This window comes from Enoplosus armatus, chromosome 8 (assembly GCF_043641665.1).
Source record: "Enoplosus armatus isolate fEnoArm2 chromosome 8, fEnoArm2.hap1, whole genome shotgun sequence".
NCBI lineage: Eukaryota > Metazoa > Chordata > Actinopteri > Centrarchiformes > Enoplosidae > Enoplosus > Enoplosus armatus.
This window is the reverse complement of record NC_092187.1, coordinates 5970870-5992509: the sequence shown is the minus strand read 5'-3', so window position 1 is coordinate 5992509 and position 21640 is coordinate 5970870. Positions and strand designations below refer to the sequence as shown.

Sequence of the window (21640 nt, the reverse complement as noted above, 5' to 3'; positions counted from 1 at the left end):
AAACAGATGTGGTTTTATGTTCACACATTTGTTATTTTGTGTTTTGGGATGTATTTATTTTTCAGTGATCTGAGGCAAAGACGATATTTGTTATAATTTTGCATATCCTGTATTATCCGGTTGTTAGCATTCTGCAATAAACATTATAGTTTTATATAATGTAATTAGGGATTCATCGGGTTAGTATCAGGTCTGATACTGACCTTTATAAAGCAGACCAGGTATCAGCCAGATGTGACTGCAATCAACATTAGAATATAGTTTCTTTGTCAGTGTCATTGTAAAATACAGTGTTTCTGCTTACGTTTATTCAGTCAAAGTGAGCTGCCTGTACAAGCTGCAAACACTTCACCAACATGCTGTATGTTCCCTGTGTTTTTAGGTGTTTTCCGCGAGGCGACCACAGACTTCACTGTGGATGCTCGTGCTCTCACACAGACCGGAGGGGACCACATCAAAACCCTCATCAGCAACCCATCTGGCAGCCGTACGGACGCCCTGATCACCGACCTCAGAGATGGAACCTACAGTGTAGAGTACACTCCCTATGAGGAGGGTGAGTTCAAACGTAGCTATGTGTGCAGAATTTGTGGGTTTGTTATTGGATTCTCCAATACATGAGTTTGAAGCTGTCCTTGTATTGTGTGTATGCTTCAGGCCCACACAGCGTGGAGGTTTGCTATGAAGGCTCTCCAGTACCTAAGAGTCCATTCCGTGTTGCCGTCACTGAAGGCTGTGATCCAGCTCGTGTTCGCGTGCATGGTCCTGGCCTCAAAGGCGGTATCACCAACAAGCCCAACAAGTTCACAGTGGAAACCCGGTAAGTGAGACAAAAAACATTTGCTTGGAAGAGTTCAAATGTCACTGAAGCATTTCCTGCTTGTATTTTTAATATCCACCATCTCCACTCTGCAGAGGAGCAGGTACTGGTGGTCTTGGTCTGGCAATGGAGGGTCCGTCAGAGGCCAAAATGTCCTGCACTGATAACAAGGATGGCAGCTGCAGTGTGGAGTACATCCCATACGAGCCTGGCACATACAACCTCAACGTCACCTACGGAGGACAGCCCATTAAAGGTACTTAACTGTTACAGAATCCGTGTTGGAAAACATTTCCATATTAGTGTCATGGTGTTTAACATATTCTATGCTGTATTTATTAAGAATTTAAAGTGAGTTAATTTAGATCTGATCTGGTTGCATTTCTGTACGGGAATTCTGTGAATACACTTCTGTTCGATTATCTGTAAGTCAGTTCAGATAGAGAGACGATGAGAGAGGAAAGTGTGGAGGGCTTTATGATTTATGTTTTGTTTTTATAAAACTTCAGTATCTCAGCTTAGGGCGCCTTAGAATACATTTTTCTAACTTTTCTGACGTCTTGTCTGTGCAGGTAGTCCATTCTCTGTGCCAGTCAGCGACACAGTGGACAGTACCAAGGTGAAGTGCCAGGGTCCAGGCCTGGGCAACAATGTGAGGGCCAACATTCCTCAGGCGTTCACAGTGGACGCCTCCAAAGCTGGAGTGGCCCCACTGCAGGTCCGCGTACAAGGACCCAAAGGTAAGCGTGTGTTCTAATGTTTCTAATGTATCTCTATTCATGATTAAAGCCTGTGGTTTGTGATTTGAGTCACACTTAGTATTTAACTTCTCTCTCTTTCTACCTATTTGTGTGTGTGTGTGTGTCTGTGTGTGTGTTTAGGTGTGGTGGAGCCCGTGGAAGTGGTGGATAATGGAGACCAGACTCACACAGTCAACTATGTTCCCACCAGAGAGGGACCCTATTCCATCAATGTGTTGTATGCTGATGAGGAGATCCCACGCAGGTAACGGAGCAAACAAAAGCATTTCAACACTCACAGATTCTGTGTACAATCAACACTTTCAACACAATCAACGTCTGAATATTTGTTCCTCTCCTCTCTCCCTCTTGTCAGCCCCTACAAGGTGAAGGTGCTCCCCACCCACGATGCCAGTAAGGTGCGTGCCAGTGGACCCGGCCTCAACACCACCGGGGTTCCCGCCTCTCTGCCCGTCGAGTTCACCATTGATGCCAAAGACGCTGGAGAGGGACTGCTGGCAGTGCAGATCACTGTGAGTGCTCACATGTGATGCACATAATAAAAAAATATATATATATTTTGGCAACTGTTTTAAAGCTTTGGTACCCCCCCCCCCCCCCCCCCACAAAGGACCCAGAGGGGAAGCCTAAGAAGGCCAACATCCGTGACAACCATGACGGGACCTACCTGGTATCCTATGTGCCGGACATGACAGGCAGATACACCATCCTCATTAAGTACGGAGGGGATGAGATCCCATACTCACCCTACCGTATCAGGGCCCTGCCCACCGGAGACGCCAGCAAGTGCACTGTCACAGGTATGTGCAGGACAGTAAGACTGTACACACATTTGTTCTCATATAGTGGGGACATTGGGAAAAATTATCTCGCCCACAAGTCTTACTCGTACACAGTTTTTACCTTGAAGAAGTAGCAGTACTCTGACCTATTTAGATTTACTTCGATTTTTCATGTTGTTTCTTCCTGCTTCTGTTTACCTCATTTTACAGTAAACTTGCAACAAGGGCAGCTCAGAAGATGGTTCCTATTTTGTAACAGAACATGTTTCAGTTTGACATATTAGGTAATGCACATAGTTACATGAGAAGATTGATCCCACTCTTACATCTGTCCATTAAATATGAAGCCAGGAGATGGTTAGCTTAGCTTAGCATAAAGACTGGAAGCAAGGGGACACAGCTTGCCATTATATCTTTTTTAAATAATCCGTATGAAAACCACTATAGCATGTCAATCAGTGAGCTTTAGAAGTGCTGATAGATGGATTTAGTTTCCTTTTGGACAGAGCCAGGCAATCTGGTTCCACTTTATGCTAAGCTAAGTGGCTACTGGCTGTAGCTTCACATTAATTTAGCCTCAGACAGGAGAGTGGTATCAATTTTCTCACTAACTCTCAGGAAGAGAGTGAATAAGTGTATATCCTAAAATGTCAAACTACTCCTTCAAAATTAACACAGATTTATTCTGATTTTAATTTTTTTGGAAAAGTGAAAACTAATGTTATGATTCATCCAAATGAATTTTGATGATGTGATTCACAGTAATCACAAACCACAATCTTCCTTTCTAACTCACATCTGTAGGTGTGAAAGATGATAAATAAGTTGTGAGAAATATCGACCATTTATGATTTCATCTCTCAGCGTTCCTGCTGCTTATATCTCATTTTTCATGCATTGTTGTGTTGTGTTCCTCACGCTGTGCTCCTCAGTTACACCCCCCTCCTCACCCAAGTCCTCGCTGTGTACACACATACACATACACACACACACACACACACACGCACACACACACACACACACACACCTCCCCTCCCTGCTTTACACTCCACCATCACCGTTTGTTTTCATTCAAGTGTTTGGAGCACAGTTATTGCCTCCCACCACCCCCACCCCCACCTGACTGTCTTTTATTTGTCACTTTTTTTTCTCTCGCTCCCGTGCTTCTCACCGTTTCTTTTATCAGTCTCAATCGGCGGTCACGGTTTAGGTAAGCCTACTGAACCACTTTGTAAGGTGGAAGAACTTCTCTACCTTTTCTTTCTTTTCTGTCGGCATGGAGGATAGTGGCACCAGCTTTCAACAGGATATCCCATTCTCTATCTCTCTCGCTTTTTCCACTTCTTATTCTCTTATATCTCTCTCTCATACCTTTTTCTCCTCCCATCTTCTTTTTCCGGTTCTGCTCTCATAACTGTTTAAGTTTCCCTCTCACATTTTTTTATTGGACAGACTAATGGACTAACAGAGTAAGTTAGATGGCATGGTGGAATGGCAAATTGGCTAATCTTGCTTTCAGTTCTACATGGAAACTGTATGATAATAACATATGAGTCATTGGTAACAACATATAGTAGTAACATTACAACTTTAACCTGGTCTCATGGTTGTGGAATGTGCATGCTGAATATTGTGTGTGTGAATGAAGAGTGTGCTATGGATAAAAGATCATTAACAAATATTACATCTCACCACTGACCCTTTCTTCTGAATCCTTAAGGAGCCGGTGTTGGCCCAACTATCCAGATTGGCGAACAGACAGTCATCACAGTGGACGCCAAGGCCGCTGGGAAAGGAAAGGTGACATGCAGTGTGTGCACGCCCGAGGGAGCGGAGCTCGACGTGGACGTCGTTGAAAACGAGGACGGCACGTTCGACATCTTCTACACGGCACCGCAGCCTGGCGAGTATGTCATCTGCGTTCGTTTCGGAGGGGAGCACATCCCCAACAGTCCCTTCCAAGTCACGGTGAGTGATATGCATTTTAACCTTTTATTTATACAGGGTAGCTTGGCTGAGCATACATGCTCTCGATGAACAAAACAAAAAAACTGATAATAAACAAGGAGCATGATCAGTCAAAGCAATCACAGGCAGACAGAAAACAATTATTAAGAAGCATCTTGAAGCTACAGAGAAGTGTTTTGAGTCTTGAAGTTGATTGACTATTCCCTGAGACTGCTGCAGGCGAAAGCAAAGGCACTTTATCATATAAATGCAGTGGTTAGTGTCATAATTATCACCAGTAATGAACCTGAGGGCAGAGTGGAGGCAACAATCAACAACCCTTTTCCTGCAGCTCAACGGAGAATAGCCTCTTCCTCTACAGCAAGCTTCTGTCGAGGTTTACCAACAAGGTCTTCTATGTGATATTTAAATGTAAAACTAACCAAGGCAGATGTATAGAGATTTGTATTCTGTGATCCTCTCAATATTATGCCCAGAATGTGAGATATGCATATCATTGTAATCTGTATCTCTCAAACTGGAGAATAGCATGAATTTAGTTTTAGTTTTAAATACTAATTTAAGAAGAATAAGTTCATTTTGAAGTGCATTAAAAGAAAGTTGTACTTTATCAGTGGTCAGAATCAGCAACGGCAGTATAAAACGATATCATCTGCATAAAGATGAATTTTACACTCTGACACAGAGGAGACAGTCTCATTTATATAAACGATGAACAGAAGTTTTTTGCATCAAATCCAAGGCTTTGAGGGCAAGTCCAGCAGCTAAGATCATAGATCCTAAGCTGTGGAAGCTGAGTCTGAATCAAGATCCAGTCTCCAGTCTACAGCTCTGGTGAACAGGACAGGGTCCAGAATGGATCCCTGCAGCACACCCTTAGTCACTGGGTACTGAGCAGCGATTCCAGGATTTTTGACAGCTTGGATATACTAGGATAACAAACAGAGCAACCAACGCACACTTAGCTCTGTTTGGTGTAAAAGTGAGAGATGCTGCATGGACCAAAGATCCTTGACGCTGTTTCTCCCTACAGAAGCTTCGTGATTGGGTCCTGTTGACGCCAGACATTTTCTAAATCACCCTGACTACTGTTTTATTCCCCTCCAATCCCTTCCATCTTTTTTACCCTCTCCATCCCCTACACCACCCCTACCTACCCCCTTCACCACCTCCCACCCCCCTCAGGCACTGGAAGGAGCCCCGTCAGACCAGCTCATGCAGCAGAGCCAAATGCCCCAGTACTACGCTCAACAGCCCTGGGTACCTAAAACATATGCCTCCAGCCTCTCTCATCCCTCTCAACTCAATTTTTGTTCAGCTTCCTGTATTCTCCCTTTTCTCTCAACTACATCATCATACGTGGCCTCCGTTCATCCGCCTGCATCAGTGTCTGCTGTCTCTTATTGCAGGTGTTTCATCTCTGAGGGGGCTTTTTCTCTCATTTCAATCCCTCCACCTCATAAACAGGATTCCTTAAACACATGGGCCGTGTAACAGAGCTCCACAATTAAATAAAAAAAGAACATGAATATTCTTCAACACAGGAACTATTTCCTTTGCAATTTGGGAATTAAATATTTCCATAAATCACTGTGCAGCCCATCTGTTCAGCTCCATGTCAACTCGCTTAGGAGACAAAAGCAGCCATTTTGAGAATCATCAATGTGGGCATAGCAGCTGCGCCACATTTTACAAAATGGCTAACTGTGCATCTTCATCCTCCCTTTGACCTACCAGTGTTTTTGTGCTCATTGCATTCTCTTTCGCAGTTTGTGTCGGTGTCATCATCCTGACCATGATCACCATTGTCATCTCCAATCATTTCACCTCATGATTGTCTCATCCCATTTTGTTTGTTGGTGTTTGGAAGCTTTTACCCCTCTGTCCTGCGCTGTGTTGATTTGCATCTGTGACGTATCCTGTTACTGTAACCACACCCGTCACCACTCACCTCTGCCCTCTGTCTCCCAGGCAACAGACAGACCAATGGGAATGAATGGTCTGGACGTGGCAGGGCTGAGACCGTTTGACCTGGTCATCCCGTTCACCATCCAGAAGGGAGAGATAACCGGTAACATGAACAAGTTACCCCCCCCCATTCTTTAGTGATGATTTCTGTGTTGCATGTGCCTCACTGTATGTTTCTGTCCTCTGCTGAAGGTGAGGTCCGAATGCCATCGGGCAAGGTGGCCAAGCCTGACATCACAGACAACAAGGATGGCACTGTTACTGTCAAGTACGCTCCCACTGAGGCCGGCCTGCACGAGATGGACATCAAATACGATGGCATCCACATCCCTGGTACAACTTACCTCTGAAGTGTTTTTGCAACCTCTGAGGTGCATGAAAAGTTTTGTTCTCTCATTCTCTCCCTCTCTTGTCGTCATTCACAGGAAGTCCCTTACAGTTCTACGTGGACTACATGAACAGTGGTAATGTCAGCGCCTATGGCCCTGGCCTCATCCATGGGACTGTCAACAAGCCTGCTGTCTTCACTGTTAACACTAAAGATGCTGGAGAGGGTACGTAGCGGACATATGGGAGTATACACCTGACTGTATGCAGCAGCTTGTGTAGAAATGTGTTGAGTCCATGGAGATACACAGGGACTAACGTAATCGCACAAAACACTGTCTGTTCATATCATGTCCCTCTAGGTGGTCTGTCTCTGGCCATCGAGGGTCCATCCAAGGCAGACATCAGCTGTCTGGACAACCAGGATGGGACCTGCACTGTGTCCTACCTCCCCGTCCTGCCGGGAGACTACAGCATCCTGGTCAAATACAATGACAAGCACATCCCCGGCAGCCCCTTCTCTGCAAGGATTACTGGTAATATCATCTTCTCTCAAATCCTCAATTATAAGGCTTATTTATTACCATTGAAGGCCATCGTGTGGCTGAAATTATCCTATTGGCTTGGATCCTTTTGTAACAACTCGAAAATAAATAAAACTTTAACCAGAATCAGAAATACCCCGGGGGGAAATTTTACAGTACTGGTGCTCCCATTCAAGATTAGAAAGCAGCATAAATTTAGAAATAAAAGTATGTACAAAATATAAAAATAAGAAATAGAAAATAAAAAATATACACATAAACTAATACCTGGTCTCATGGAAACCCAAAAGAAGAGGGACACGGAGACATTGCGCATGACCTGGGGGAAAAATGTAGAGTGAAAATGAAATTACAATTACATTGTCTTCTCTCCTCTGAGAGTGATTATGTCGTCAGCATGCGTCCTAACTGGCCTGTCACTGCTGTGTCTTCAGGTGATGACTCCATGAGGATGTCCCATCTGAAGGTGGGCTCGGCCGCAGACATCCCGCTGGACATTGGCGAGCTTGACCTCAGCCAGCTGACTGCCTCCCTCACCACGCCGTCAGGCCGCGAGGAGCCATGCCTGCTGAAGATGCTGCGTAACGGACATGTTGGTGAGTGTGTGTCTGATGTGAGCAAGGACAAGTGGACGTAAAAGATGGGTTATCTTTTTAATCCTTGTTTTAACCCCCCACCCCACCCCTCCGTGTCTGTCACAGGCATCTCATTTGTTCCTAAGGAGATCGGAGAGCATCTGGTGAACATCAAGAAGAATGGTCGCCATATTCCCAGCAGCCCCATTGCTGTTATGATCAACCAATCAGAGATCGGTGATGCCAGCCGCGTGCGTGTGAGTGGCCAGGGCCTGAGCGAGGCCAGGACCTTTGAGCCTGCTGAGTTCATCATTGACACTCGTGATGCAGGTACACACTTTGATAAAGATGTGGTTGTTGTTTGTTACGTTTTATTTTCAGCCATCCAGATTTAATATTTATTACCACTCCCTCGTGTTTCTTCCATGCAGGCTATGGCGGCCTGAGCCTGTCCATTGAGGGGCCTAGTAAAGTGGACATCAACACTGAGGACCAGGAGGACGGCACCTGTAAGGTCACCTACTGCCCCACTGAACCAGGAAATTACATCATCAACATCAAGTTCGCTGACCAACATGTGCCAGGTGCTTACCTTAAAACAGCCAGGCATTACAGAGCAGAGCGATGTTCTGAATTACTAATCTGAATCAATCATTCGTGTGTGTGTGTATGTGTGTGTGCACAGGGAGTGCATTCACGGTGAAGGTAACAGGGGAGGGCAGGATGAAGGAGAGCATCACCAGGAAGAGGAGAGCAGCATCAGTCGCCAACGTTGGCAGCCAGTGCGACCTCAGCCTCAAGATCCCAGGTGACTATAACAGGAAACTAATCTGATAATGATCTCTCTGTGGTCATGGTAGAAATCAAACTCCACATTATGACACAGTTGGCGTGCCTTGTTAGATGTGTAACTTTAATACTGCACATAACTTTTTTGCTTTTAGAATAGTTTGGAAAACCCTGGTGTGGGTGGGACCTTAAAGCGAGACCATGTAGCTTTTGGAAAAAGAAATAACACATTATTCCTCTCTCAAAATAAAAATATAAAATATGTACAGATGTGCAGATTTATGTACAGAATTATGTAGTGCTGTCTGATAGCAGTAGGAATGAACGGCCTGCGGTAGCGCTCCTTCGTACACCGTGGGTGTAACAGTCTGCTGCTGAAGGAGCTGCTCAGGGCCCCCACAGTCTCGTGCAGGGGGTGATAAATGAAATAAAGGGATACTTTACGTCCCATTATCATAAAAGTTACATGGTCTCACTTTATGCATGTGTGTTTTCAATGATTCAAACATCTGTCTGTCTGTCCCTTCAGAGATCAGCATAGCTGACATGACCGCTGAGGTGACCAGCCCGTCTGGCCAGGTCCACAAGGCTGACATTATGGAGGGAGAGAACAACACCTACTGCATTCGCTTCGTTCCCACTGAGACAGGGGTGCACACCGTGTGTGTGAAATACAACGGCGTGCACGTGCCTGGCAGCCCGTTCCAGTTTACAGTCGGCCCACTGGGAGAGGGCGGGTCTCATAAGGTTCGTGCTGGAGGGCCTGGCCTGGAGAGAGCAGAGGCTGGAGTACCAGGTTGGTGTGGTGGCTGGATTATCAGTGTTTGTGTGTGTGTGCTGTGATATGTAATTTTACACAGTGTACCTGACTCTGTTTTGGCCCCTGTGTTGTGTGTAGCTGAGTTCAGTATCTGGACGAGGGAGGCTGGAGCCGGAGGTCTAAGTATTGCTGTGGAGGGGCCGAGCAAGGCTGAAATCGCCTTCGAGGACCGCAAGGACGGCTCCAGTGGAGTGTCCTACATCGTGCAGGAGCCTGGTGAGAGAAGAGACAGGGGAAGGTGTATGAATAGACTAGAATTAAGCTGCAGATCAGTTTTATGCATCCAGTGAATGTCTTTTCTTTAATGCTTTGTTTTTTGTTTTGTTCCACTCCATATAGTTATACTCCATATAATTTTTGGCATGAATGTTGTTTTTTATGAAGAAATTGAATCTATATATGCATGTCGTGGTCCCTGTTTAGGGTTTGTGTGACTGCTTTAGTGACTTTCTGACTTGAAATCCATTCCATTGTAGGAGACTACGAGGTGTCGATCCGTTTCAACGACGAGCACATACCTGACAGCCCCTTCATCGTTCCCGTGGCCTCACCGTCAGACGACGCACGTCGCCTCACTGTTGCCAGTCTTCAGGTGAGGCTCTGAGACACACACACATCCGTGTGCACACACACCAGGCCACAGGACACTGCCTACTATGCAGCAGCAGCAGCTTGTAGTTTTACTTTTTGTACTAATACAAGAGACAGTTCAGTGATCGTGGTTTTAGATAATAGACAATCCACTCACAAGGACTTTGATAGTGTGGACTCGGTAACCAAAGCAGATGACACAGTCATATTCACCAATGTGTAAAGTAACACAGTTTAATAGTTTGTTTTAAGTTAAATATATATTGAGTGTTTTAGCAGCCAATGTGGTTAGGGGTGTATACGATAAGAGTTCAGAGGTACAGGCATAGGATCAGCAGCTGCTGCTGTATTGTTGGGCAGTGCAAGGGCTTCTGGGATACTAGAGGACTGTGTGTGTTTCTCGTGCCTCATTCTAAAGGCTCCCAACAGCCTCCCACCTCTAAAAGTGAGACGGGGCGCTAAAGGGTTAAAGAGGTCTGACATGGGCTGTTTCTCCTCTGTCTCTCTTCCCACTCTTCACAAGTACATACAACACTGCTGAAGACTATTTCCGACAGAAAAAAAAAAAAAAATAGATGAAAAGTTCTGCAGGATAAAAATAAAAATCCTCATTGTCTTTTCACCTATGTTTTATCTTGTTCTGGTGGAAATGGGCTTCCATACAACACTGATTTTCATACATTAATCTCTGTATCGCTGCATGCACACCGACCCTCACACAGGCACAGATGTGCTCACACTTGTACATAAACTGACAGATAAACCATCGACCCTCCACACTGGCTCGTTCTCTCAAAACACATGTCACTTTTTCGTTCTCTGTTCTCTTCAGTTTACACAAACACGTGCTTTCTCTGCCTGTTCACTGCACAGCCCTCCTCTTTAGCCTTGTTAGCGACCTCCAGGTAAGGTAAATGGTAGCATAAGTTATCTGAATATGATACTGTGGTCATCATAATGCTATTGAGTAAGCCAGTCTAGAGTAACAGTTTGTTGATTGTCGTGGTCGGTATAGTTATTAGTATGGTGTTAATTAATGGTGATCCAGTGTTGAGTGTGTGAGTATGTGTTGTCGAGCAGGAGTCGGGTTTGAAGGTGAACCAGCCAGCGTCATTTGCCGTCAGCCTGAACGGGGCGAAGGGTGTCATTGACGCAAAGGTCCACAGCCCATCTGGAGCTTTGGAGGAATGTTGCGTCACTGAGATTGACCAAGGTAACCCCAGGGATGACAACCAAACCCATCTAAACGCCTTCAGACTGCTCACACTGAAATTATGTCTCATTTTGGGGAGGCTTTTTGAAGTTTTCATGAGCTTTACCTTTCCCCTCCCCTCTGTTTGTCTAGATAAGTACGCTGTCCGGTTCATCCCCAGAGAGAACGGTCTCTATCTAATTGATGTGAAGTTCAACGGAAGTCACATCCCTGGTAGTCCGTTTAAGATCCGTGTTGGAGAGACGGGCCAGGCTGGAGACCCTGGGATGGTGTCCGCCTATGGAGCAGGACTGGAGGGAGGCACCACAGGTAACACACTGCCCCTCTACACGATAGAAGTAAATAGAGTTTTTTCCCTGTCCTACTAAACGGCTCTCTGCGTCGTCACCTCAACCCTCCCTGTTCTATCTTGTTTCCATCCAGGAACTGCATGTGAATTTGTTGTGAACACAAGCAAAGCCGGCCCTGGTGCTTTGGCTGTGACCATCGACGGGCCCTCCAAGGTGAAGATGGACTGTGTGGAGTGCCCTGAGGGCTACAGGGTCACGTACACCCCGATGGCTCCTGGCAACTATCTCATCTCCATCAAATACGGCGGCCCTTACCACATCGTCGGAAGCCCCTTCAAGGCCAAGATCACTGGTGAGGAAGGTCTTTGTTTTTCAGACAGACAAAATGTAAAATTGAAAGATTAAAAACTGAATGTAAATACCTCCAAGATTCATTTACACTCTCTTCCCCATCTTCCAGGTTCCAAGCTCGTGTCCAGCCACAGTATGCACGAAACCTCCTCTGTCATGGTCGACCCAGTGACCCGTGCCATCAGCTGTTCTCAGCAGGCGGCTCCCACCCAGTCAGATGCCAGCAAGGTCGTAGCCAAGGGCGTAGGCCTGACCAAGGGCTTCATCGGTCAGAAAAACAGCTTCAGCGTTGACTGTAGCAAAGCAGGTGTGTATGACTGTGATGTTAATAACTTATTTTTTTAGTTGTTCTTTTGTTCCTTTAGAGCAAAACAAAAATGGCATGACATGAATACATTTATTTAGCACAGAATAGAATTTTGTTTGCTCATATAAAGTTGCTCTTTGATCATTTCAAAATGTAGTTTATGTGCTTGCAAAAGTTATTTTTCTGTGCTCACAATGTCACATCGCATGCTAAGAATTGAGAATATAATGCCACATAAGCACCATGTTTTAAATCTTCTCAGTGGTCTCATTTATTTACAGTCGGTATACTAATCTAATAGTAATAATAATATATCTCGTCCTCGTCTGTTCTCTGTCCACAGGTCGTAACATGCTCCTGGTTGGTGTGGATGGTCCCAAGGTCCCCTGTGAGGAGATCCTAGTGAAACATTTGGGCAACCGCTTGTACAACGTCAGCTACCAGCTCAAAGACAAGGGAGAGTACATCCTGGTGGTCAAGTGGGGAGACGAACACATCCCTGGCAGCCCCTACCACATCACTGTCTAAAGCTCCAGCTCCGCAATCAGAAACTTAAACCACTGTTTAAAACAACTGAAATTCTATCTAGAGTCTAACCGATCATTGTTTACAGCTCCAAGTCCCTCCCATCTTTCAAATTAAGATTTCTGGCTTTTTTTTTGTTGCATCTTATTTTATAACTATTTAACCAACTACAAAACTAACTCCCACATCAGTGTTTACCCTCAGCCAGATTTCTGTGTTTTCCACAAGTTTTTAAAACCAACAACTTCACTGTAACCCAGTCCAGAATCTCCCAAAGATGAATGCATAGACACAAGAATATTCCTCTCTTTATGGTCATTCGCTCCGTTTCCTGTTTTCATTCTTCTGCTACAATCACATCAATCAGTAAATTTAGGGAGGAGAAAGATGCACCTTTTTTTATTACTGTAAGCCAACAGTCAATTGTGCCTTTTAGGGTTTTTACATTTCAGGACACAAGTGGACATTAGTAGATTTGTCCGAACATGTGTAGAGTGATAGGCTAGCATAGCGTAGTGTAGCAGCAGTCGATTTTGGCCCCGCTGAGTCCAGCATTTGGATGGAAGGTTACTGTTTACACTGGAGGAGCTACTCTTACATACATAAATAAAGGATTCAGTTTTATTTGAGCTTTTATATGAACAATCACAGGACTTGAACCAGATAGTATCAGAAATAATGTGCCATCCTGACCTTTGGTTCATATGTAAGAATGTGTAAAAGAGCTCTTTGGCGTAAGACCTTTAATTGTTCGTATAAAAGTCAGATGAACGGCTTGTCTGTTACTTATAACAACCAATGCTCAGCAATGACCCAGTCCACTCCAGCATGTGGTGTTCATGATGCTCTTTAACTAACCCAGTCGTTTTACCTGCTGCTAGTGTGATCCAATTTTAGGCACTGCTGTTCTTAAAGCCGCAATATGGATTAGAGTAGGGGAATAATTACAAAAGATTAAAGACACAACGACACACGTGAACCGGGGAGGAGAAAGACACATTTCACAGTAGCGTACTCGTGGTTTGTCTTGCACGTGCTCTCTTGACACCGCTGCTGGGGAAACGACGTGTTTTGTGTGTTTTTTTTAATGTGTGATGCCAACATGTGCTCTGCATGTTCATTAGGTTGTGAGACTCTTAGGATACAGAAAGCCTCTGATTCAGAATAACATCAACATGACACGTGGTGTGTTTGTGGTGGTTCACCTTTTGAGTATGGAACTTTTTTTTTTTTCATTTAAATTAAAAAAAAAAAGTCTTTAAAAAGGGAAGTTTCTAAAGCTGTGCTGGACAGAGGGGCCGGAGATAATGTTGTGGTTTGTCACGTCCTGAAAACACGATGACCAAAAAACAAAAGAGAACAGATGTTGCTTTGTTTTCCGCTCAGTGTTTGTATCTCACCCCCTTCAGCTGCCACCCCCCCCCCCCCCCCCCCTTATCCTTCCAGCTCGCTTTGTGCATAATCTATCTTTCAGAACAAAAAAAAATGAATCCTGTCCTAAATAAAAAAAGGCTTTAAAAGTGTTTGTAAGACAGTATTTTGATACACAATAAAGTTGTCTAAGTATTTTTCTGTCAATCTAATGGCTGTTTGTTTTGTGTCTTTAAACTTTTAAAACTGGTTCTCATTGAATGAATGGCTGAATTAAGATTCTAAACCATAGATTAATCAAAATGAATTGATAGTCTAACAGGGACTCGGTGTGCCTGTGGCGCTCTATACTGAGTTTATAATAAGCCATAAAAACCACATTTCTTAACCCTTCGTCAGTGTTTTTATCTAAATGTGAAGATTATTGTTCTCATCAGCCGCTTTAATGAAGCACAGAGTACGCATGGAGGTAATGTTAAGTGTATATCCACAGATGTTTCCAGTGAGTGGAAAATGTGTACATTATGGAGTCTGCAGCCAACGCCCTTCCTGGAAAACTCCAACTCCTTATTAGGCCTGCTTGGCTTTCTACCTCCAGAGGCCGCTGCAGGAGAGGGAGTCTCACTGAGAGTGTTGCATAATAACTTCACAACATTGCTTATGCAGAGCTTTGAACAGGCTTACCTTTTTTTTGTAATGAAACCGTTTGTTAAAATGATGTAATTGAAACCAACTTGTCTTGTATTAAGTCTAAATGCTGCTCAAACAGCCTCAGAAAGAAACCATATGTAGTAACAAATACATTTTAAGAAGAATACAAACAATAATTTGAGGTTTTACATAAATTGTCAGTGGATGGCTCTTTATCATTATCAATTTTAGTAGTTATACAAGGAAAAGAACAGGAGTACATACAAGGAGTGTCGATGACCATAGATGTAGATTATTTTCTTTTTTTGTTCACGTAGTGCTTCAAAATAATGACTCATCTCGTGTTTTTGGTGTTTTTCATGAATAAAAAACTCTGTAAATCAATCTTAGTCCCACACAGCATTTCAAACACGCTCTACATCCATCCTTGAATGTTTCACATGAATACATCCATAAAATAAATATATAATTGTTTCTTGTTGGATAAATGACATGTATGACGGATTATCTTGTGCGCACAAGTTATTATAATTAACTTGTCCACAAGATCAAAAACTATCACCTTGCGGGACTTTAGTGGCTCTGTATTTTTCTAACTTTGGTGGTGACAAAATATTTGTTTTTAAAGAACCTTATTCATTTTGTGTCAAGTGACATTTCTTTGCATTGATACCATTTAACATAGTATCTGCCTTTATCATCAACTGTACATCAGATTACTTGATGTCCTTTTTCACTTGTCACAGTTTAAACAGCACAACTAATGACATTAATGACGGCTCTGTTCTATTGAAGTGTCCCAGTAAGTCACGACAGAGAGACAGTGTGTGACAACATGAACGACACAAAGTCCCTGAAACTGAAGCAGCTAAATGGAATTCAGCCCTCATTCATTTCATTGTACCTCTGTTCTTTTGCTGCCTTTTCGTGACAGTATTACGTTAACACCACATATATTCTTTTGCAGATATACCACATTTCTTTAATAATTCAGTATAAGTCAGCATTGACCTTCTTTATCAAGCAACAGAACCGTATTTTCACCAGTAGACAGGCCGTAGTGCAATCTGTAGGTGTGCCAAGTTCCGCCGTCCAAATATCCAGAAGTTACACCCACTCCTCTGCTCCAGCCTGCTCACTCTGCTCCTGCCTGTTAGCCACATTTTCATTTTCAACCGCCAACTCGTCTGTCTTATTCAAAGGTAAGTGAGATACTTACTTACTTACTTATTCTTCTTTAAAACCGGCACATCCACCATTCACCTTTTTCCTTTATTCGCTTGCGTTGATTGCTCGCGCGAGATTAAGAAAAAAGCCGCGAAGTCCGTTTCACTTCGCTACTCTGCGAGGCTCTGAGTAGGCATTATGGAGACACAATAAAAGTGTTGTATGTACAGCATGTAAGAATAAAAATAACAATAAAAAAAGCCCGGAGCTTTTTGCTTTAACGTTCTCGTGTTGCCTTTACTGTCAGTCAGTGTAAACCCGGAGCTTTTTGCGTTTTCCTGCTGGATTACAAACTGGCGGGCAGTTTAACGATCCTCCTCCATTTTCTCCCTCTCCATGCTCCATCTATCTATCTATCTATCTATCTATCTATCTATCTGTCTGTCTGTCTGTCTATCTATCTTTATATATCTGTCTCTCTGTCTATCTATCTGTCTGTCTGTCTATCTATCTATCTATCTATCTGTCTGTCTGTCTATCTATCTTTATATATCTGTCTGTCTGTCTGTCTGTCTATCTGTCTGTCTGTCTATCTATCTTTATATATTTGTCTGTCTGTCTGTCTGTCTATCTGCAGATGTCTTTGAGTGGGAAAAGTGATGAGGAGATCGGCAAGTTGCTTGCTGTGTATGGCATCAAACATGGGCCCATAGTCGGTAAGACAAAATGCACACATTCATTATTTCATTCATTATTATTGTAAGTCATCACTGAGCTCATACCTTCATCCACTTCATCAAGTTTGAACAGTTGTAGGTATAAGAGTGAGAACTGTAATCGTAACAATAAAATAACTGTAATAGAGAGCAAGAAAAGTACAAAACTATCTATGTATATATAGAAATAAATAGATTGACCATGTTTTTATTTGTTCTACTAGTTCTTTACATTTTACTTTGCTTGGGCCTCCCTTTGTAAATACTCTGAGTAATAATCTGTCTTATCCTTTATTTTAGGAGGTATTTCACCTTAATGAGAGAAAAAAAAACATAATACATAATTTCATAATACGGCAGTTCATTTTAACAGTTGTTCATTTTAACAAGCACATTTCTCCATAGTCCCTCCAACACTTAGATGATGCAGACAAGTCATGTTTTGTATATTATTTATGTACTGTGGTTGTGATATTGAAGCTCAGTTCATGTGCTGGTGTGAATATAGACTCTACTCGAGGGCTGTATGAGAAGAAGCTTGAAAAGGCCATGAAGAGCGACACTGCAGTGAGACCCTCTCCTGATAAGACCTTCTACAGAGAGGAAGGTAGGATGCTGTCCAGTCTGCTGCTGTGTTCATTTGTGGGTCTATGAATGTCCTACAGCAGTGGTCCTGACCCCCATCAGGGGTCGCATATATATACATATATATATATATATATATGTATTTGATTAATTTGTATGAAGACAACAACTAAATTTGAGATTATTTATTTATTATAAAGCCAGGCTGGTTGGACTATTAAAACCATTGTATGAAAGTGAAATTAAAACCAAAGCAGTTTCAGACAAACATTTATACAAATTGCTAGTTTTCCTGCAGGTATTACGTTCACTATTTAGGTTAATTGTAGTGTTAATTGTTCTGTGCTGTTATTGTTTATTATGCAATCGATATAATGAATTATACATAAAGATATTTCAAAACAAAAAAATAAATGATTATCCTCTGGCCTGTATAATAAAAATGAATGCAATGGTAAGTAAAAAGACACATGTACACTGTACAAGTACCGTGCGCAATGATAAAGTCAACCACAAGGTGACTAGTCTTGATTTGTGTAGCGTTTTCAATCGTCCATGGTGCTCATGCGTACATTGTGGTCCTGTGGACCAGAAGCGAAGTCTGCTCAAAATGCAGGACTCCAATTAGCCAGGACAGGACTGTTGCTGTGGCTGGCCTGTCAGAGGTTATAGAGACTGTCAGAGGCCTTGAGCAGTCACAGATTTGGTTTTGGTTGGTTTTGTTTTGTTGTTCGTTATGTGAAAAGGGGAGTTTGTTCAGGTGCAATTAATTGTTTATTAAAAGTCGTTTAATGAAATCCAGAACCTGACTCTGATCTGTTTATTAACTACAATGAATTGACATTTTTAAATGACTATATAGCATGAAACATGTGCTTTGTCAAATCGGTTGAATCAGGACTGTAAAGCTTACTTGAACCTACTGTATTACAAAATATTGAACATAATGCCAAACCATGGAGAAACCACATAAGCCACATTACAAAGAAATTAAACGTGGTCATGGCTTGACTTATTGCATACACAGTGTTAGAGTCTGAAATAAAGTTTCATACCCTTTGAAGTGGTCGATGAAAAATATATGAGTTATGTCCACTTGAATACCTTGATAAGTTATGTACAGATCATGTAAATCAATCAGTGAATCATTGAAATGATTAATTTTTGCTCTGACTGAAGTGTCAACACGTGCATTACACCTATGGGAAAGCTGATTGGTTTGCCTGAAATCCATGTTACCCATAATATTGGTATTATTAATAACCATTGTAATACAGACCCATGTCAAGAGCAGATTATACATGAGCACCATGGACGAGACTGTCGTTTTGAAAACACTACACAAATCAAGACTAGTCACTGTAATCATTTTTATGATAGAGCATGGTACTTGTGCTAAGCGCACGTGTGTCTTTTTACTTACCATTGCATTCATTTTTATTATACAGGCTAGAGGATCCACCAAATCCACCATAATTATATTTATCATTCATTTTTTTTCATTTATGTAGTTAAAGGCCCTGTGCGGAGTTTTCAGAGAGTTGTTTTTAATGACACCGGTGGCCGTGAAGTGAATGGCAGTCAGCATCCTGTTGCTCGTGCCTGCAGTCTGGAGCTTAACGTGCAAGTTGCTTCATCAGCTAACATTACAAAGCATCCATGCTGCATAGCTACATTACAGCTAGCTACATTACCTTAGCTCGGGTTACAGTTAGTTGTCCACTTCTGCCTTGCATCGCTCTTGGCTAGTAGAAGGCAATTGTTAGTTATACACTAGGGTTGGGCGATATGTTAAGTTTTTCCAGCCAGCCACAGTCAGCCCAACAGCCGGCGATTGGGTCATTTTGGGTCCGTTCTTAAAAACAATAATGAAGCTCTGTGATTAACTTGCTGCTTGTTGCAAAGAGTGCATAACCACCTCTGTGAATAAGAGAAGACATCCAGTAATCTGCACAGAATACTGGTGTCTTTGATTTGACGCCTGCTGAATTGAGAGGAATATTTATTCCAACCCAGAATCGTGCTTATTGTGTCGGCCATATTTTTGAGTGTTGAGCTCTGAAGCATCAAACATCACAACAATAGAAGAGCTGTTCTTACATAACACACTGGTTATAATTACAGGCGTTTATGTAAATGTCAACCACAAACTTTAACACCTTTTTCTCATCTAACCTGCCATCTGCTGTTCATTCTCTGTGAACACTTTATTATTTCAGTGATCATCTTATCATATTGTAAAAAACAGTAGAGCCATTAAATGTTTATGTCAGTGTTTTTATTTCTTCACAGAGGAGGAAATTACCTACATCACATACCGCAGTCCGGTGAGTCCTGATAGTCTGCTTCTCCCTCTGTGTTTGTGCCAAATTCTTCTGCTTGGCTCTGTGACTGTAAATAATCTCACGAACCATCCTGCTTTCGTTGTCACAGGTCAGACATGAGGTTCACGGGGAAATGTGAGTACAGAGACACACACACACACGGAAAAAGCGCAAATGATAAACTATGTTGATGCAGGATTTTAACCTGTGAGAGGGCAAAACATCTGTTGTTGGGCCCATATTACACATCAGATGTTCTGGGGGACTACTGAGGATTTGTTGCCTCTTTTATAGGTGTTAAACAGTAAAATTCGTCTTATTTTTTTACTAAATGACCACACTGAGGTTTTTCCACGAGTAAAATGGGAAAAAGGCACCACTGCTGAACATTGAAAGGTCTCATGAAAGGTCTCATGTATATTAAGGCGTTTCTGTTTAGAGGTGAACATATGGGAAGAGGGAATGTAAATTCATGCAAACACTCTCTGCACCTGATTCATCACCGCAGACTGAAGACAGAGAAAACTGTCTGAAATTTAATGTCTGGAAAAAGCAGGATTAACATGTGCAGTACTATTTTATCAGAGAGACAGAGCGAAACATAAATTCGAAGATGCATTATAAAGATGCTCTTGCAAATTTTTAGTTGCTCCAAAATAACTAGTAACTACGCATAAGTGTCAGATAAATGTAGTGGAGTACAAAGTATGAAGTCTCCCTCTGAAATGTAGTGGACAAAAAGTATATGGTAGTTGATACCTAGTTCCTTAATTTTGTACAGTGCTTGAGTAAATGTACTTTCCAACACTGGGAATATGCTGCACATTGGTCTCATAACAACTTGACAGCAGTGAGTTTTGACCACATTGCGAGATTGAAATTGAAGTGTTCCTCCATCCAGGCTGAAACGAAGAGGCAACGTTGAGACAGATGAAGACGAGGAATCAGACCAAGACACAGAGTGAGTCTTTCAGAATAAACTAATGGTGCGTTCAAGCAAATGGATTCATCACCTGGTCTAAATCTCCTCTCACCTCCTGTGCTTCAGACCCCCTGTCCAGATCACTAACAGAACAGCCAATCACAGCGCAGTACGATCCAGAGAGCCGGTCAAAAAGTCCGGAGGCTGCATGTGGAAGGTGATTCGGCTGCTGCTGCTGGTAGCGGTGTTAGCAGCTGTCGTCTACTACGCCTACTGCCATGTGACAAACAATGAAGGCAATCCTGGGATTCAATGATCTGATTTGTCGTTAGGATGGCAGGGTTTTTTTTATCATTAAAGGCTTTTCTTCTCCATTAGTGGAGAGAGCTGGCAATATTCTATATTTCGTAGCGTCACCAAATTCCATCAAATGACCCAAACCAGACAAATTATACTCTGTGTATCACAGCCTGATATATCTAATTCCTCTGTGCCATAGAGCTCCATTGTTTTCCAGAAACTATTAAAAACACATCAGTGAGCCACACTGTTGCCCTGGCTGACAAGTTCCTTCTTTACCATGAACACACACACTGTAGTTTATTTTGACTCAACTCCACATACACAGTTCTGCTGTCCCAAATACTCACTAGGGCACCAAATGCGGATTCATCCGCTGCTGAAAATAGTCCCCCAAAAATGCACTATTTCTTCCTGTTTGGGTAAAAAAAAACGATATATTTATCAGCCATTAAAGATTTCCACCTTCAGTAGGAACCTGTGAGCTCGGGTCTGAGAGTCACAGACAGAAAAGGAAAGTCAGAAAGTATTGAGACGCAGACTAACACATGGTTAGTCTGATCATGGTTTTGGTCTTTTCATAGGATTTGTTGACAAAAAAAAGAAAGAACAATGCCAGCCCTCTCCTTTCATTTCTTTGCTTTCTTGCATAAATGTTGCACTATGTTTCCCAGCTATGCAGAGTTTTGTCTATTTGATTTATTTTATGCTAACATACTGTATGTGATTTCTTCTTATTTGTGAGATATACATGATGTCATGTTGCACAACTGAGGCTGTCCTCCACATCATGTCCATTCAAAAACCAAAGGCTGTTGTCTATGTGTTAATAATAAAATGAAAAATGAAATCAGGTCAGCCTCTCTTTGCAATATAGTGTTTGAACTTTCTGTAGAATTTGAGGGGAGGGAATTCTTAAAGGATGCAAAAATGTGAGTTAAATATTAACAGAATAAGAGATGTATTTCCAAA

General features: G+C 42.5%; 2 protein-coding genes across 3 annotated transcripts in view; both read left to right on the top strand.

Moving 5' to 3' along the window:
* Nucleotides 1–14210, top strand: part of flna (filamin A, alpha (actin binding protein 280)) — a 46194-nt gene extending 31984 nt beyond the window's left edge. The window contains exons 24-49 of one of the 2 annotated variants that reach the window (XM_070910418.1): nucleotides 383–556; nucleotides 658–820; nucleotides 916–1076; nucleotides 1393–1560; nucleotides 1702–1825; nucleotides 1937–2093; nucleotides 2192–2381; nucleotides 3550–3573; nucleotides 4084–4331; nucleotides 5517–5591; nucleotides 6303–6402; nucleotides 6492–6632; nucleotides 6725–6853; nucleotides 6989–7162; nucleotides 7606–7767; nucleotides 7873–8076; nucleotides 8178–8330; nucleotides 8432–8554; nucleotides 9065–9331; nucleotides 9434–9571; nucleotides 9832–9947; nucleotides 11027–11159; nucleotides 11292–11468; nucleotides 11583–11801; nucleotides 11910–12107; nucleotides 12451–14210. In XM_070910418.1, coding sequence (XP_070766519.1) covers nucleotides 383–556; nucleotides 658–820; nucleotides 916–1076; nucleotides 1393–1560; nucleotides 1702–1825; nucleotides 1937–2093; nucleotides 2192–2381; nucleotides 3550–3573; nucleotides 4084–4331; nucleotides 5517–5591; nucleotides 6303–6402; nucleotides 6492–6632; nucleotides 6725–6853; nucleotides 6989–7162; nucleotides 7606–7767; nucleotides 7873–8076; nucleotides 8178–8330; nucleotides 8432–8554; nucleotides 9065–9331; nucleotides 9434–9571; nucleotides 9832–9947; nucleotides 11027–11159; nucleotides 11292–11468; nucleotides 11583–11801; nucleotides 11910–12107; nucleotides 12451–12635 — 4103 coding nt within the window. In that variant the 3' untranslated portion in view covers nucleotides 12636–14210. The remainder of the gene's footprint in view (nucleotides 1–382; nucleotides 557–657; nucleotides 821–915; nucleotides 1077–1392; nucleotides 1561–1701; nucleotides 1826–1936; nucleotides 2094–2191; nucleotides 2382–3549; nucleotides 3574–4083; nucleotides 4332–5516; nucleotides 5592–6302; nucleotides 6403–6491; nucleotides 6633–6724; nucleotides 6854–6988; nucleotides 7163–7605; nucleotides 7768–7872; nucleotides 8077–8177; nucleotides 8331–8431; nucleotides 8555–9064; nucleotides 9332–9433; nucleotides 9572–9831; nucleotides 9948–11026; nucleotides 11160–11291; nucleotides 11469–11582; nucleotides 11802–11909; nucleotides 12108–12450) is intronic. The other variant, XM_070910419.1, reaches the window with a different exon arrangement.
* A 1565-nt stretch (nucleotides 14211–15775) lies between these two features.
* On the top strand, nucleotides 15776–21521 carry emd (emerin). Its single transcript, XM_070910691.1, has 7 exons — nucleotides 15776–15856; nucleotides 16459–16537; nucleotides 17046–17144; nucleotides 19415–19449; nucleotides 19556–19581; nucleotides 20348–20407; nucleotides 20495–21521. Exons 2-7 carry the CDS (start codon nucleotides 16459–16461, stop codon nucleotides 20682–20684), a joined length of 489 nt encoding a protein of 162 aa, XP_070766792.1. The 5' UTR covers nucleotides 15776–15856; the 3' UTR covers nucleotides 20685–21521.
* The last annotated feature ends 119 nt before the right edge of the window (nucleotides 21522–21640 follow it).